Below are 17,091 nucleotides of genomic sequence, written 5' to 3'. Positions count from 1 at the left end.
TGGAATGATTCTGATTCGCCCATGTTTTGTCAAGATAGCACACTTCAGAACTACACCCTTTTCTTATATCATTGTCTTTAAAACAGATGTGGTTCACGCTGCACCTACGTCTCTTCTTTCAATTAAAAACTCTCTTCTTAACATATTTGAAACCAACGTCTTAAAATTCTTTGGATTGATGAAGTGCTACACTTAAATTCAATTTGCTCATGCATAACTGCAACAAGCTGTTTTAGTATGATGTTCATTCCTCCCTAAGTAGGGAGGCACAAACAAAATTTTTCACATTCCAAGGAGAAAGTTGGTGATTGAAATTTTATGACAAGATCCTGTCGCAACAAAAATATGCCTTGTTTTGATGATTGCCACCCAAATTCGCTATCATATCTGTGGAACTCTCTCCCCCATTTCGTGATAATACAAAACAAGTTGCCTTTCTTTGAACTTTTTTGACGTCCTCTGTCAATTCTATCTTATGTGGATCCCACAACAGACTGCAATATTCCAGATGGGGGTGAGCTGCTTTTAAGTAGTCTTTTTAGTAGACCTGTTATATTTTCTAAGTGTTCTGCCAATAAACTGCAGTCTCTGGTTTGCTCTCCCAACATTATCTGTGTATTGATTCCATTTTAAGTTATTCATAACAATACTCACAAAGTATTTAGTTGAATTTATATATTTTTGTGTTTTCTCCTGTAACTGAAATTTAGCGGATTCTTTTTAGTATTCATGTGGATTAATTCACACTTTTCATTATTTAGAGTCTACTGTCACTTTTCACGCCATACAGGTATCTTGTCTACATCATTTTGTAATGTGTTTTTGATCGTAGATGACTTCATAAGGTGGTAAATCACAGCATGATTTGCAAACAATCTGAGGGCTCTCAGATTATTTTCTAAATCATGTATGTAGATCAGGAACAGCAGTGCGCCTATAAAAACGACTTGGGGAACGTCAGATATCACTTCTATTTTACTCAACGATTTTCCATCAGTTCCTACTTATAGTGACCTTTCTGACAGGATATCACTAATCCAGTCACACAGCTGAGACAATACTCCAGAGGCGTGCAATTTCATTAGCAATTGTTTGCAAGGAACTTCGTTTGTATTACTGTCACATGGCATACTTATTAGTACTCACACTAAAACATTTATAGATATACATTCACAGCTATACTGCTACATGCAAGTAAATTCGACAACTGAACGAATTATTCAGTCGCTCTGTGAATGAAATTGCTTTGTCGCGAACAGCATAGCATGCGGGGGAGAGATTCTCGCAAACTCGTGGCTAGCCGCTCAGAGAATGACTCTTATTGGTTACTAGCAGTTAATGGATGGGGGTGTGCACAACCGAAAAAAATTGGGCCGCCTTCCTACGTGATGTGAACTATATTTACCATTTGCAGACTGTGTGCAGACAGAGTATATTTAAAACGTTTCACAGATTTGGACATACATGATGTTCATTTGTTCTGTACAGCTACACACTTTAACACATTAATTCTGTAAAGGTATGGGATTACACTCATGAGGGAGGAATCCTCAAGATTGTTCCTTATGAGAGGAAAAAATTGTGGTTCTCTCATATAACTTGCAGCCACACCTGAGAATCATGCTTTTCTGCTAGCTACTGACTACTATTTCATACACTGGTGACAGAGTGTGCAAAGAATACTGTGCGCCAAGAACAGTCATCTAGTGGTGATTCTTTTTAATCCATCATCATATATAAGAACAGCCCCGATCATGTCCAGGATTTGACTGAAACAAGTGAGCAAAATTCTAAAGTAACAGAATATGATCTAACATGGCCTAAATACAGACTCCAGAGAACCAAGGAGGACTTTATTCACTCACGAAGGCACACTCACCACAGCCATCTGCCGTCATACTGAGCCCACTGTGCTGGGTGCTTATCAGGACTCCATAGTTGCTGCACACTAAATGTAAAAGCTACTCTCCATCTGTCTGAGAAACAGGTCATTTTGTGGTATTTAGAAGAGGGGGACACAAAATTCAAAAAACATCTGAAACAGACCACTTATCTTTCCCATATGTCACAAAAAATTTTCTATCCTCATCTGAATCTATATTTAGCTCTCTCCTTCACAATCCACATCCTTACAGATGAACCACACTTTCCTAGAATCCTCCCAATAAACCGAATTCACCATTCACCTTTCATACCAGAATTCTCACATGCTTGTTCCATTTCACATCACTCTGCTACGTTACACTCACTCAGATATTTAACCGGTCAAGCAGTGCACTACTAATCCTGTATCCAAACATTACAAGTGTGCGTTTCCTACTCACCTGCATTAATTTGCATTTTCCCCTCACCCTTTTGTGATGTTACTTCTGCATCCAAATGTAGAGGGTAAAACTCGTTACACTTTGAAACACTCAATCATTACAAGGCTTACAATTCTGCATCCCTCAGTCTCTTTCACACTTCAACTTCCTTGTCTTTTCCAGAATGGCCCTTGGCCACAGGTAGAGGGGAAGAGAAGAGACAACCGGTGGATGAAAGATACCAACCAAGGTCCATGCAGGAAATGTCTTTCTCTACTCCTTCCTGTCCTGTGTTCCTCCCTCAAGTCCAAAACTAGCTCTTTCTGCTTGGTGGTAGGGAGAAATGTTCATCAGAATTTGAACACATCATTAATTATCTCCTTGAGGGTCGTACATTTTGTTATCTCCCTCATCTAAAAGCCCCCCCTCTCACACCCAAAACAACTCGGGTGGAGGGAAGAGATTTTCGTTAAAGTTAGCCTCCTTCTTCATGCAACGTGCATCTCTGTCACGTTCAAATTAACAATTTTTGATGTGGGAGAAGTCTTCATTACCATCTGAAAACCAAATTATCATTCCCACCCTTACTGTGTTTTTCCTTTCTCTGCCGCCACAATCTGTTAAATTCTACCTTTTCACACAATCACTGAACTGCAGTAGCATATGGTGTGAGGAATGAAGGACATTAGCTGCAATAAAACACTCACATGTCCCATCTTCCTTCCAGGATGCTTTTGGTGTCATCTTCTCCATCCAGAAATTCACATGGCAGATTCAATACAGCATCAAGAGTGCAAGGTACAGATGATACACTTTGTCAATCAATATGAAAGTGGCTAACAGTCACCTTTCAGAGTGTTTTTTAAATACTTTAGTTTTAAACTGAGTAATAATTGGAGGTACTTGTCAACTGGTCATTCATGCTTAGGCTTAAATTCTTGTGGTGCTAAATGCTCGAGTATTTTACTGAGTGTTAAAAACACTTTGTTGGCCATGTGATTTTAATTATTAGGACTGATTTTATTTTTCAAGTAATAATGCACTTTCCTTTTGGCCCAAGTGTTCAAATGTTAACTGAACCCAATCAGTTGATTCCACCCTTTCATCCTGCTAATCTACACCAATATGCTACAACACTTTCCTTAGTGACTTAAGCCACTCCTCAGACTAATGGGACATAGTTAAAAGGCACAGTTGGTATGCCTGTAATTATTTTACCTGAAGTATTATTAGGATGTGAAGTGTTGTTGGGACGAACCAATATGCTCCATTCATGTTCCATCACTTAACTGCTGCTGCTGCTATAACCACTGAGATACGTAGATCATTAAAACTGAATACTGTGTAGTGCTGTTTGTGGTGTTGTAGAGCCTGTCACATAAGATTTATGTGCAGTGGTGAAAGACAAATTAAACATAGCCTCATTCTCAAACCTCAACAACTTTTGGCATCACAACAAATGTTACACACGAAACAAATTACAGTCATTCCCATGTTTCCAGCCCGGATGTGGCTATTATGGTTACAGCAAATACTGCACAATGTTCTAATCACTGGTAGGAGTTAATTAATCCAAAGTGAATTTTGATTTTTAAGTGTGTGTGATTTGTACATTCCGTACATGAGCAACAGTGGTCATAACAGAACCACAATCACTTTAATAAATTATGAGACAAAACTACTGGCCAATGATTACCTTCAGGAGGTAAATGTGCAGACCAGCGTGTATACACACACACACACACACACACACACACACACACACACACACACACACACACACACACACACAAAAAAAAGAAAATAGTAGAAGGGGCACGCTATCAGTTTTCAGAATTAGTAGTTCCTTTGTTGGAGAAGACAAAGGGAATGTGTTGAAGGTTTAAAACGAAGGGCTGGTCACTCAGACCCCAGGATAAGAGGGATCTACCTGTGGCGAGGACAAAGGTAGATAATGACGTCTACCCTCTTCAGAATGGATTTTTACTCTGCAGCGGAGTGTGTGTCGATTTGATACTTCCTGGTACATTAAAATTGTATGCTCGACTGGGACTTTGATCTGGGACCTGTGGCTGGAAACAGACTTTCGGGCTGTAGCAATATCCTTTCTTCTAGAAATGCTAGTTCTGCAAGACATGCACGAGAACTTCTGTGAAGTATAGAAGGTAGGTGATGAAATAGTGGTGGAAGTAAAGCTGCCAGAGCAGGTTGTGAATTGTGCTTGAATAGCTCAATCAGTAGAGCACTTGCCAGTGGACAACAAAGGTTTCAGGTTACAGTTCCTGTACAACACACAGTTTTAATCTGCCAGCGAGTTTCGATGTATACCCTCGTCCTCACCACTGGTGGGCGAGTCTTGCCTTGGGAGTCTGGGTGTCCTCCCTGAAGAGGGGTCACATGGTCACCTTGAAGGTAACAGTGATTCAATGTTTGAGAGTACACGAAAACCAAAGAAGTCTTTGATTGCAAATTTGTTTATTCAGTTCAACAGCCCATTTCGACTGTTATGATAATCATCAGATTGCCCAAAAAAAGTGCATATTTGTGAGTAAGAGCACTACAAAATGTTACAACAGTATAAGTAGTAGTGTTTATTTACATGATTTGAGATGCATCTAAATAAAACACCATCTCCTTAAACTTAGTCAAAGAAGCAATTAAAATTTATAGCCGTGATTGGCATCAGCTGTAGTACAAACAGCCTATGGGACTTGGCTGCTAGGTGTTACCAACTGCAAGCACAGCTTACAATAGCATGTTACGAAGCCAGATAAGAGATACACAGCCAAAACAGGATGAGTTAAAAATACGATTAAAAAAGAGCTAGAGCATAAAAATGGGTCCACAGTAAAATATAAATTAAAATCATAAATGTCAGCTCTCAAATGTGTGTTTACAGCTTATATACCACATAACAAAATTAACAGAAAACTGCAAGCTGAGACATGAAACATGCCAAAATGCACAATTAGCTTATCAAAACCGAGCCAAGAAGATGTGCATCCCGCAAACGAGACATGAGGTGTGTGGAGCAAAGGACAGAAAACAAACGGACTGCCAGAATATCAAGACATGCAAGAACTACAACAGCTTGTCATGCGCTGGAAAATAGGTGTTTGATAATTCATTTTTTCATTCAGAATTTTAGTGGGATGAGTGTCTCTCTTTAACCTTCCACTACATATCCCTCTCTGCTCCTAACAAATGAATAATTAGTTACTAAAGTTAGGTAGCTGGATTATTTTACTTCTGTATGTCCACAATTTGCCTCCTGAATGTAAGTACACATCAAGAATTCTGTCTCATAATTTATTATTTTTCTCCACTGAGTTTTTCTTTGTGCAACCATCACCGAATAACACAGATAAAGTTATTTCTAGTTTGTTATTCAGCACTATTATGAAAAGGATGGTTGCCACACATCCTTCAAATATGAGGGCTGTCCCCCAAGTACTCTGTCACACAAAGAACACACAAAACACTGGGAAAAACATCTTTATTTCTCTACATAGTCTCCTTTCAGCTCATTACTTTTTCTCAGTGATATTCAACAGCTTAGACACCCTGTTTATAGTGAGAACAGTCTAGCTCTGTAAAGTAGTCATCAACTGCAGACTCCGCATCTTAATTTTTGACGTATCATTTACCACTATGTCATTTCTTCCAGTTTAGAAAAAGAAAATAGGCAGAAGGGGGTTGAATGTGGGGAACAGGGTGCATGAGGAAACAATTCGAACTTAAATGCCTTGATTTCCCACGGCGATAGTAGATGTGTGAACTGATGCACTGTCATGATAAGATTTCCTTTTTTGCTAAATGCGGCCTTTTTGCTTGATTTCATCACCCAAGTGCTGCAGGAAGTTCGCATAATACTCTGCTTTTCTTTCTTGATGACTGTCAATTATCTCAGACATATCACAAAAAACTGGCGCCATGACCTTGCCTGCAGATGAAATTTCCTTAATCTTCTTTGGAGTCTATTCTCCCCTCCCAGCCCACTATTTTGGTTGTTCCTTTGTCTCAGAAGTGAAGTGATACACCCATGTTTCAACCATGGTTACGAAACAACATAAAACTTTGTTTTATTGCAGCAAAACATCACCAAACACTCAAACAAGATGCTGTTTCTGTTCCACTGTGAGTAAAAGTGGGATCCGTCTTGCATACAGTTTTCTCATGCCCAAAGCATTACACAGCATGTTTTGAAATGCCTAGCTAGCACATTTTCAGTCAATCACCATTTTGTTGATTTTCTTCACAATTTCTAGCATGATCACCTCATTTGGTCAACCACTGTGATATTTGTCTTAATGGCTTGTGAGGCTTCATTTAAACTCTGTTGTAAACTAAGGAGCAGACTTTGCCAGAGAAGAGACCTCAGCTATAATATTAGTTGGACAAAGACATTTCAAAATAAAATATTGTATCACATAATGACCAGTTTTATACACGTTTAGAAAACTTAAACTTTATATGATTGGTACCTACTACCATTGTTATTTGTCCAAAACAACAACTGCTACACTGCTGCAAAAAATGGCAAAACCAGAAAATGAAGAAATTTGGGAGTATATTTGTCTTGGTAAAATAGAGTGAGCAACATTGCAAGAGCACAGGTTAATGCAAGCACGAGATAAGCCATAACAAATGTGGAATGCTGGTACTTTAACAACCAGTGTAACCACCAGAATGTTGAAAGCAAGCATGCAAACGTGCATGCATTGTGTTGTACAGGTGCCAGATGTCAGTTTCTGGGATGGAGTTACGTCCTTGTTGCACTTAGCTGGCCAGTGTTGTTTGTGGATGATGCTGGAGTTTTTGTCCGATAGTGTCTCACATGTGCTCAACTGGAGACGTATGAGGGTGAATGTTATCATGTTGGAAAACACCCCTGGAATGGTTTTCATGGTTGGCAGCACAATAGGTCGAATCAGTGGATTGATGTACAAATTTTCAGTCAAGGTGTGTGGAATAAGCACAAGAGTGCTCCAGCTGTCATATGAAATAGCACTGCAGACAATAAGTCCAGGTGTAGGTCCAGTGTGTCAGCATCCAGATAGGTTGGCTGCAGGCCCTCAACTTGTCTCCTCTTAGCACATGTTAATCACTAGCACCACGGAGAACCAGCTTTCATCAGAAAACACAACAGACCTCCACAATGCTCTCCAATGAGCTCTCATTTGACACCACAGTAGTTGCAAACGGAGGTGGTTTTGGGTCAGTGGAATGCATGCTACAAGGCTATCTCGGAGCTGTCCCTGAAGTAATTATTTGTAATAGTTTGTTGTGTCACTGTGGTGCCAACCAGTGCTCAAATTGCTGATACAGACACAGTATGATGCACCAGAGCCATACGCTGAACACAGCAGTTTCTCGACAGTGCCATGTGGCTGTCCGGGGTGCAGTCATCTTGAAACAGTACATTCTCATGACCACCACTGCCAGCAGTCATGTACAGTGGGTATATTCCTTCCAAGACTTTCTGCAGTATCTAAGAAGAAAATTCCAGCTTCTCGTAGTCCTATCACATGGTCTCATTCAAACTATGTGAGGTTTTGATAATGGCATCTTTGTCACCTTAAAGGCATTCTTGATTAATATCAACTCATCAGGTCCAATCTCTGAGGTAACTAATGCTCATGACTGTTACAGTGTGTATTTAAAGCAAACCTGATTTGTATCCTCATAATGGCACTACTAACGCCACCGGTATGCGATTGGCATGAAATCTGAATAGACATCATCTTTCAGTTGTACTAACATGCCTACCAACTCTCGTTTATGTCGCATGACTCCTGTTTGGTGTCACAATCCTCCCCCCCCCCCCCCCCCCCCCCCATCTGTGTATATGTAGTGTACTTTTGGGGCAGGTGCTGAGTGGTATGTATAAAGTCTATCTCTATGTAATTTTATGGTTTAGAACCCTCAACCAATGAATCAAAGTACATTTTAAGGCCTCTCACTTGCTTAAGAAAGTGGGGGTGGGGGGTGGGGGAGGGGGCGATGGCACAATTAATGCAACTTGGGGGAGAGGACAGCAAAAGGAAGAAAGGAAAAATATATTTTAAAAAATTTGAAGGAAGCCCAACAGCTGAGTAGACTGGTGTATACATGAAGCTCAAATAGAGCCAAAAGAAAAATCCTGAACGGCCTACAAACACCTCACCCTATTAATAACCAATTAATCTGCTACATCAAATCCTGTAACATCTCCCTCTAGAATGAGGGGTGTTGATTGCTATGTATAACGTTGGCCTGTAAATAATTTTATAATTTATGTATCACTGACAATTTATATACGAGGGTGAGTCAAATGAAAACCTAAAATCCTGTAAGTTGGTAAGCGCGCTACAAACACTGTGCAGAATGGCCTGTAGGTGGCAGCATAGTGCAGATGCACACATACCATCGCAGTATCTGTATAAAGATGGCTGCCCCACATGCGACTTGCACAAGGGAAGAACAGCGTTCTGTTATTCGGTTTTTGCATAGTGAAGGTGTGAAATATATTGAAATTCATCGACGAATGAAAGTTCAGTACGGTGGTACATGTTTGTCACAGCAGCAAGTCTATAAATGGAGTAGGAAGTTAGCAAATGGTGTAACTTCATTGGAAGACGTTCCTCCTCCAGATCAGGCACGAGTTGTGACTCCACAGAACATTGCAGCAGTTGAAGCCATAGTGAAGGAAAACTGCCGAGTGACACTGAATGACATTGCAGCACGTATACAGATTAGTCGTGGGTCAGTACACCACATTGTGTATGATATGCTCCAGTTTCACAAAGTGTCTGCAAGATGGGTGCCACGGCAGCTGACTCCTGAAATGAGATAACAACGTGTTGATGCTTGTGAAGAACTTTTTCGGTGCTTTGAACGAGAAGGTGATGGCTTCCTTGCAAGAATCGTTACTGGGGACGAAACCTGGGTTCACTTCCACCAACCGGAAACGAAGAGAGCGAGCAAGGACTGGCACCATTCCTCATCACCAAAACCAAAGAAGTTTCAAATTGAACCACCAGCAGGGAAGGATATGCTGCCACTCTTTTGGGATGAAAAAGGCGTCATTTTGGAGCATTACATGCCTAGAGGGCCACTGTCACCAGTGCATAATACACAGGTCTCCTAAAAAATCATCTACGGCCTGCAATCAAATCAAAGCGACGTGGATTGCTGTCAGCAAGTGTCCTTTTGCAACATGACAATGCAAGGACCCACACTGCCCATACAACAGTTGCACCTATCACAGACATGCACTTTGAGTATCTTCCTCATCCACCATACTCACCAGACCTTGCCCCAAGTGATTTCCATGTGTTTGGACCACTCAAAGACGCAATGGGAGAAAAGAAGTTCTGTTCTGATGAAGAGGTATGCCACGCGGTGCACGAGTCTTTGCACGGACTACCAAAAGAATTTTTTTCTAAAGGAATTTATGCACTTTGTAAGTGCTGGAGGACTTGCATTGAGGTTGGGGGAGATTATGTTGAAAAGTGATACATCTTTGTACCACTTCTGCACAATAAATAATCTTTAAAAAAAAAAATATTTAAGGTTTTCATTTGACTCACCCTCTTAATATGTATTTATGGTGGTATTTGTGGAATTGATTTTGTATAGTGTTTTATTTAGTGAAGTGCCACCCCAACCTGTTTCTTTCTTAATGATTTACCCTTTTGAGTCTTATGAAATGTATTTTTCCCAAATTTTTGAACTTTTAAGAAAGGGGAATTTGTTACTTTGCGTAGAAAACAGCTATCTGAATCACACTTATTAGCCAGCAAGATAGTCACTAAAACCTACATTTGTTTTTCCACATTGTTGAAACTTGGCTAAAACGTATTTCTCTGGTTCCAGAAACTGTCTTATAATATTTTTGTACTATCTAATTAAGTAAATCTGTCATCCATTTCATTACCTAGTAAATGTATCCAAAACATTTTTTGAAATATTATATGGTTCTGAAGAGTGCACATCTGCTTAGATATCTATATTTAATTGTACATTCCAATATTACATATATTAATGTGAAAGTAACTTACATATTTTTCTTCATACTTTCTTGCCAACTGTTTCAGTTCTTCCTCGTCATCGTCATTATCAGGAAATGGACTAGTTCCATTCACCTGATAGTCAGATTTAAGTTTCGTCTTCCTTTTCTTCTACAAAACAAATAACAAAGAAAATTTAATCTTTTGAGGGGGAAAAACAGTACAGCCTAACGAACATATATTGTGTATTAATAGAGTGTAAGCTATGACAATTGGTTAATTGTACCAAAAGGAAATTTCACTCAAGAAAACTATAAAATTATGAAATATAATTGCTGGATAGTACTTCTGTACAGACAGTGAGATTTCAGTACAGCTGATAGGCATGTAACAAAAATGTACACTATCATAGCTTTTGGAACTATTAGTTCCTTCATCAGTGAGGTGATAAAGATAGGTTAGGGAAGGGTAAAAAAAGGACAAGCTCGAACCATAAGATAGACAAGTTATCTGTTGTGAAGACTTTTCTTCCCTCATTGTCACAACAGGTGGGTCTTCCCCATCCTCAGGTCTGATAACTTGCTCTTCCCTTTTTACCCTTCGTTAACTTATTTCTCCTCCTCTGTGAGAAACGAACTACTAGTTTGTTTATTTTTATAAATGTGTATCAATATGTATGAAAAATTGGTCACATTAACAAGTACTATAAAGCAGTTGTGGATCATAATCTAAAGCTATGAGGGGGAAAACTTTAAATATGTACTCTATTTACAAATATCTTTATAAAATTTGTACCCAGTCACTTATTATTACAAAGATATCCAACACGTAAAAATAAAATTAAACTCTCTCCAATACATTACCAAGACAGTAAACATTTCAAAATTTCTCAGAATCACATATCAAAACATTATCAGGTACATAAGAATTTGTTAAAGTATTAAAATATCCATTTCACAAATACAGATGTGATTATTCCAAGACTGCCGAGACCTCAGGATAATGGATACTTCCTGGTAGCATTGAGCCACACGGTCTCTCTCTCTCTCTCTCTCTCTCTCTCTCTCTCTCTCTCTCTCTCTCTCTCACTCACTCACAAACTATACTGACGAAACTCTTAAATGGTAATATATTTAGGAGTTTTCAACTTACATGATGATACGTGATGACAATTTCACTTGCAATCTGTAGAAGAGTTTCCCCAAGTGAACTTCCCTGATTTCCAAACAAGTTCTAGCATTTTTCCCTGATGAATTTAGAGATCTCAAGGCTAAGTCGACAATCTGTCTTTGCAGCTACCGTACGAGAAACAATAGTGCAAATGAGGAAATATCTAAAAAAAACCTTGCAAGCAGATGAGGTTTCCTGATGGGAGCAAAAATCTTAAGCACTAACATTAACATCTTTTGTAATGAACTGTTTCTAGATGGAGAAAGCAACCCAAATGGTATGTGTGGTTCATTAAGACCACTGATGTTATTTTATTTCAATAAAACGAAATACATTTGGTGACAAAAATTGGCATTTCCTCGGAGTCGCATGACAAATTTAAAATACCTTCACTGATTCCAGAAATCGCCTCAGAAAAAAAATGTAGGCCTCTTGAAAGAAGTGTAAATGGTGGGGAAGAATTGTGTAAACCAACACTGTATGTGAGTGCCAATAAAATATTGGTTCTACTATTTCATTATTGTCGGTTATTACACATTGTGTTATACCCATTATTTTACAGGTATTTTGTGATTTTTCTTTCAAGAAATATATGAGCACATGGCGTGCAAATCAACAGCAACTGACTATTTTCTCCTTATTGTCCATACTTTCTAAAAAACAAAATGTCTATAAAACACTACATTCTACAACATTTTGTGGTGAGAGAGTCGCAATTCCTGAAATCCATAACCCATGGCCTCTGGCCTGCTGGGAAGCATCGCAGTCCTGGGTCCATGGATAAAACATGAAAATTCACTGCATTATGCCACACACAAACAGACCCGGCCTGCAGGCAGATTGGTGAGACTATATTCACTTGGCAGGCCCGATCCACTACAGATACCAGCAAAAGTGGCCTGCAGTTTTGGCCCATTGTGGAAATCCAACCATGTCGCCAACTAGTCATAAGCCACAGACAGCATGTTGATGAAATAAGTCCATGGTGATCAATCAATGCAAAAGATAACTTTTTCAAATACTCTGAGATTCAATGATAATGAGGATAGGTAGCAACTCACCATAAAGATGATTGCTGAGCTGCAGACAGGCACACAGAAAAGACAATCACACTCTCACAACTAAATATCCAGCCATAGGTTTTGTCTGAAAAGAAGAGCGCGTGCACACAGATGCACGCACACATATACACATATTCACACGTCACTCAGACACAACCAATGCCCACATGAGCCAAGTCTCTGGCCAATGCATCTACAAGTATCAGAATCAGATCCAAACAAGCCAACCCTCATCCCTCCCCAACTCCTGTAAGCAGCTGTTAGATTAGTGGCAAGAAATGGTGGCAGCACTAACTTCAAGCTGAAGGGGAGAAGCAGTAGCAATGAGAGAGTAGGGAAGGGGTACATGTACTCAGCTGCGCCCAGTCAATGATGATGCATGAAGCCTCACAGAGCTACACCGATTAAAGAGGAATACAACACATCACAAAGTCGATTGTGTATCACTGCGTAACTTCTGGACGATTAATTATGTTTCTCTTGAAGGCCCATTCCATTGCAGAGTTAAACTATTATACTGTTGCTGCTATATAAAAATAAATAAAAAAAAAAAACATTCATGCATTCACAAGGAGGAGAGGGATAAGGGCAGGAAGTGCAAAATGGTAAAACAGGAATGGCTAGAGGAGAAATGCGAAGTTGCTTAAATATGCATAACTGGGTAAGATGGATGCCTCCTACAGGGAAATTAAAGAAACCTCAGGAGAACAGAAAATCGGCTGTATTAAAAGCTCAGGTGGCAAACCAGTACTAAGCAAAGAATAGAAGTCAAAGTATACAAGAGAAAGAAACCTGATGACAATGTTATAGGAAGTTAAGATTAAGCAGATGAAGATGAGCCTCGAGAAGAATTCAATAGGAAATTGAAAATTCTGAATCAGGGAACCTCAGAACTATTGAAGTATTTGAGAGAACCAACAATAACAAAATTATTCCATTAGGTATGGAAGATGGAAGATACAGATGAAATACCCTTCAACATAGAGAACAACAAAATTCTATATCCAAATAAGCCTGGTGCTGACAAATGTGTAGTTCTTTCCTTTGGTCCAATGGAAAGTTCCTGCCAGGCTCTACGATACCCCTTATTTGCACATAAGAGAGTATTTTACTTAATTTCCAGTTTTGCTATTTCAAATATGTGAAGTGAATATATCAGCACTACAGTACATATGGAGTAAGGAACGAGCGAGCCATATGGCAGTTTCAGAGGCAGTGGGATGAGGTGTCGATGCAGAAATCGCTCGTGACATCAGCAAAGAGACATGTAGGGAAAGTACATTTATTCTGACATGATTCAAGTAATTGTTATAACTATTTGTTTTCAAAACTTGTCTTTTGCTACTCAGACATTAGGAGTAGTCTAGGGGTCATAAATACTATATTCCAGTAATTTTACAGTGCCAGGAAATATTGATATTAATAAATAAATGAACAACTTTGGCATAACCAAAGATGTATGATCTTATATAAATTATACCAACTATGCTCAAGCTACAGACTGTGTGCCATAGTCAGCAGTCATTGATAGGATGCCTTATGATCTAGTCCTGCGTTATACGATCTAGTCATGCAGTAGACCATGCTCTTGAACCATTAATAGTTAGCTTATAATCAGTGTGAACAACTTCATTTTACATCATTTCTTAAATAAATGCACCATAACTGCATCCTGTGTAAAAATTATTTACACATAAAACTACTTCCCACTTCATTATATTTTCAGAATCAGACGGCATTTGTATGGCTCTGCAAGTGGATATAAAACTATGAGAGCGGCCCCACATAACAGGAATGAAGAATTCCCATGCGGCAGCTCAGTAAGTCAGTTCAACGATGGACAGCGAAGAAACTCCAGGACCTGCCGGACTTGGATCACCCTTGTGGTGGGAATTCATGGTACCTGAAGATAGGTTAATTTAACAGTACTTGTTGATGACTAATCCGTAGAAGCTAAATCACGTTTTCTACTGGGACACTGTCCACACCAGGGCTCATCTGACAGATGCCAGTTGCAAACTGGATCTCGCAATGGTGAACTGAATCCAGCAGCTGTTAATGTTGAATGGACCACATTGACTCAAAAGCCAGGTAACTATAATCCAGTTGTGATAAGACTAGTGCTTTGAACAGAGGCAAGAAGGTTGAACAATCCGTGCCCCAGGTGGTGTGACTGAGGCAGCAGATTATGACAAGTTTCAACTGACATATCTTTTTTAATCTGGTGAATGTGTGGTAGCCACATCAAATTAAGGCACTGAAAAATAATGACTTCACTACATTGATGAATTCACTATAGATGTAAAATTTGGGAAGTACATGAACAATCCTACATTGGCACAAGTGGATAACACATGTATTCATATCGAAAAATTTGAAGTCATGAGGGAAAGCTAAGGACTGTGCTTTCCAGGAGGCACCTTGGGATTGCTGAATACAAAAAGAAGGGGCGGGAGAGAGTCAGTAAGGGGAGGCGAGTGCGAGTAAGGGGGGGGGGGGAGAAGGAGGCGAGTGCGAGTAAGGGGGGGGGGGGGAGAAGGAGGCGAGTGCGAGTAAGGGGGGGGGGGGAGAAGGAGGCGAGTGCGAGTAAGGGGGGGGGGGGGAAGGAGGCGAGTGCGAGTAAGGGGGGGGGGGGGGAAGGAGGCGAGTGCGAGTAAGGGGGGGGGGGAAGGAGGCAGGGGCGAGGGCGGAGGAAGGGGCGGGAGGGGGGGCGAGGAAAGGGGGGAGGGGGGCGAGGGCGGAGGAAGGGGTGGGAGGGGGGGCGAGGGCGGAGGAAGGGGGGGGGGAGAGGGCGAGGAAGAGGGGGGGGAGAGGGCGAGGAAGGGGGGGGGGGGGAGAGGGCGAGGAAGGGGGGGGGGGGGGGGGAGAGGGCGAGGAAGGGGGGGGGGGAGAGGGCGAGGAAGGGGGGGAGGGCGAGGAAGGGGGGGGAGGGCGAGGAAGGGGGGGGGGAGGGCGAGGGCGAGGAAGGGGGGGGGAGGGCGAGGGCGAGGAAGGGGGGGGGAGGGCGAGGGCGAGGAAGGGGGGGGAGGGCGAGGGCGAGGAAGGGGGGGGGAGGGCGAGGGCGAGGAAGGGGGGGGGGAGGGCGAGGGCGAGGAAGGGGGGGGGAGGGCGAGGGCGAGGAAGGGGGGGGGAGGGCGAGGGCGAGGAAGGGGGGGGAGAGGGCGAGGAAGGGGGGGGGAGAGGGCGAGGAAGGGGGGGGAGAGGGCGAGGAAAGGGGGGGGAGAGGGCGAGGAAAGGGGGGGGGAGAGGGCGAGGAAAGGGGGGGAGAGGGCGAGGAAAGGGGGGGGAGAGGGCGAGGAAAGGGGGGGAGAGGGCGAGGAAAGGGGGGGGAGAGGGCGAGGAAAGGGGGGGGAGAGGGCGAGGAAAGGGGGGGGAGAGGGCGAGGAAAGGGGGGGGAGAGGGCGAGGAAAGGGGGGGGAGAGGGCGAGGAAAGGGGGGGGAGAGGGCGAGGAAAGGGGGGGGAGAGGGCGAGGAAAGGGGGGGGAGAGGGCGAGGAAAGGGGGGGAGAGGGCGAGGAAAGGGGGGGAGAGGGCGAGGAAAGGGGGGGAGAGGGCGAGGAAAGGGGGGGAGAGGGCGAGGAAAGGGGGGGGAGAGGGCGAGGAAAGGGGGGGGAGAGGGCGAGGAAAGGGGGGGGAGAGGGCGAGGAAAGGGGGGGGAGAGGGCGAGGAAAGGGGGGGGAGAGGGCGAGGAAAGGGGGGGGGGAGAGGGCGAGGAAAGGGGGGGGAGAGGGCGAGGAAAGGGGGGGGGGAGAGGGCGAGGAAAGGGGGGGGAGAGGGCGAGGAAAGGGGGGGAGAGGGCGAGGAAAGGGGGGGGGGAGAGGGCGAGGAAAGGGGGGGGGAGAGGGCGAGGAAAGGGGGGGGGAGAGGGCGAGGAAAGGGGGGGGAGAGGGCGAGGAAAGGGGGGGGAGAGGGCGAGGAAAGGGGGGGGAGAGGGCGAGGAAAGGGGGGGGAGAGGGCGAGGAAAGGGGGGGGAGAGGGCGAGGAAAGGGGGGGGAGAGGGCGAGGAAAGGGGGGGAGAGGGCGAGGAAAGGGGGGGAGAGGGCGAGGAAAGGGGGGGAGAGGGCGAGGAAAGGGGGGGGGAGAGGGCGAGGAAAGGGGGGGGGGAGAGGGCGAGGAAAGGGGGGGGAGAGGGCGAGGAAAGGGGGGGGGGAGAGGGCGAGGAACGGGGGGGGGGGAGAGGGCGAGGAACGGGGGGGAGAGGGCGAGGAACGGGGGGGGGGAGAGGGCGAGGAACGGGGGGGGGGAGAGGGCGAGGAACGGGGGGGGGAGAGGGCGAGGAACGGGGGGGGGAGAGGGCGAGGAACGGGGGGGGGAGAGGGCGAGGAACGGGGGGGGGGAGAGGGCGAGGAACGGGGGGGGGGGAGAGGGCGAGGAACGGGGGGGGGGGGAGAGGGCGAGGAACGGGGGGGGAGAGGGCGAGGAACGGGGGGGGAGAGGGCGAGGAACGGGGGGGGGAGAGGGCGAGGAAGGGGGGGGGGGAGAGGGCGAGGAAGGGGGGGAGAGGGCGAGGAAGGGGGGGAGAGGGCGAGGAAGGGGGGGAGAGGGCGAGGAAGGGGGGGAGAGGGCG

The 17,091-nt window shown here is 43.8% G+C and overlaps 1 protein-coding gene across 2 annotated transcripts in view; it reads right to left on the bottom strand.

The window, feature by feature from the left end:
• The window catches only part of LOC124804750 (ubinuclein-1), a 353,676-nt gene that overhangs the window by 289,535 nt on the left and 47,050 nt on the right, over window positions 1-17,091 (bottom strand). For both annotated transcript variants that reach the window (XM_047265054.1, XM_047265055.1), the window contains exon 2: window positions 10,346-10,465. In XM_047265054.1, coding sequence (XP_047121010.1) covers window positions 10,346-10,465 — 120 coding nt within the window. The remainder of the gene's footprint in view (window positions 1-10,345; window positions 10,466-17,091) is intronic.

The sequence above is a fragment of the Schistocerca piceifrons genome, chromosome 7 (genome assembly GCF_021461385.2).
Source record: "Schistocerca piceifrons isolate TAMUIC-IGC-003096 chromosome 7, iqSchPice1.1, whole genome shotgun sequence".
In the NCBI taxonomy this organism is placed as follows: Eukaryota; Metazoa; Arthropoda; class Insecta; order Orthoptera; family Acrididae; genus Schistocerca; species Schistocerca piceifrons.
Note: the sequence above shows the minus strand (reverse complement) of the source record. Positions and strands in the feature narration are given on the sequence as shown.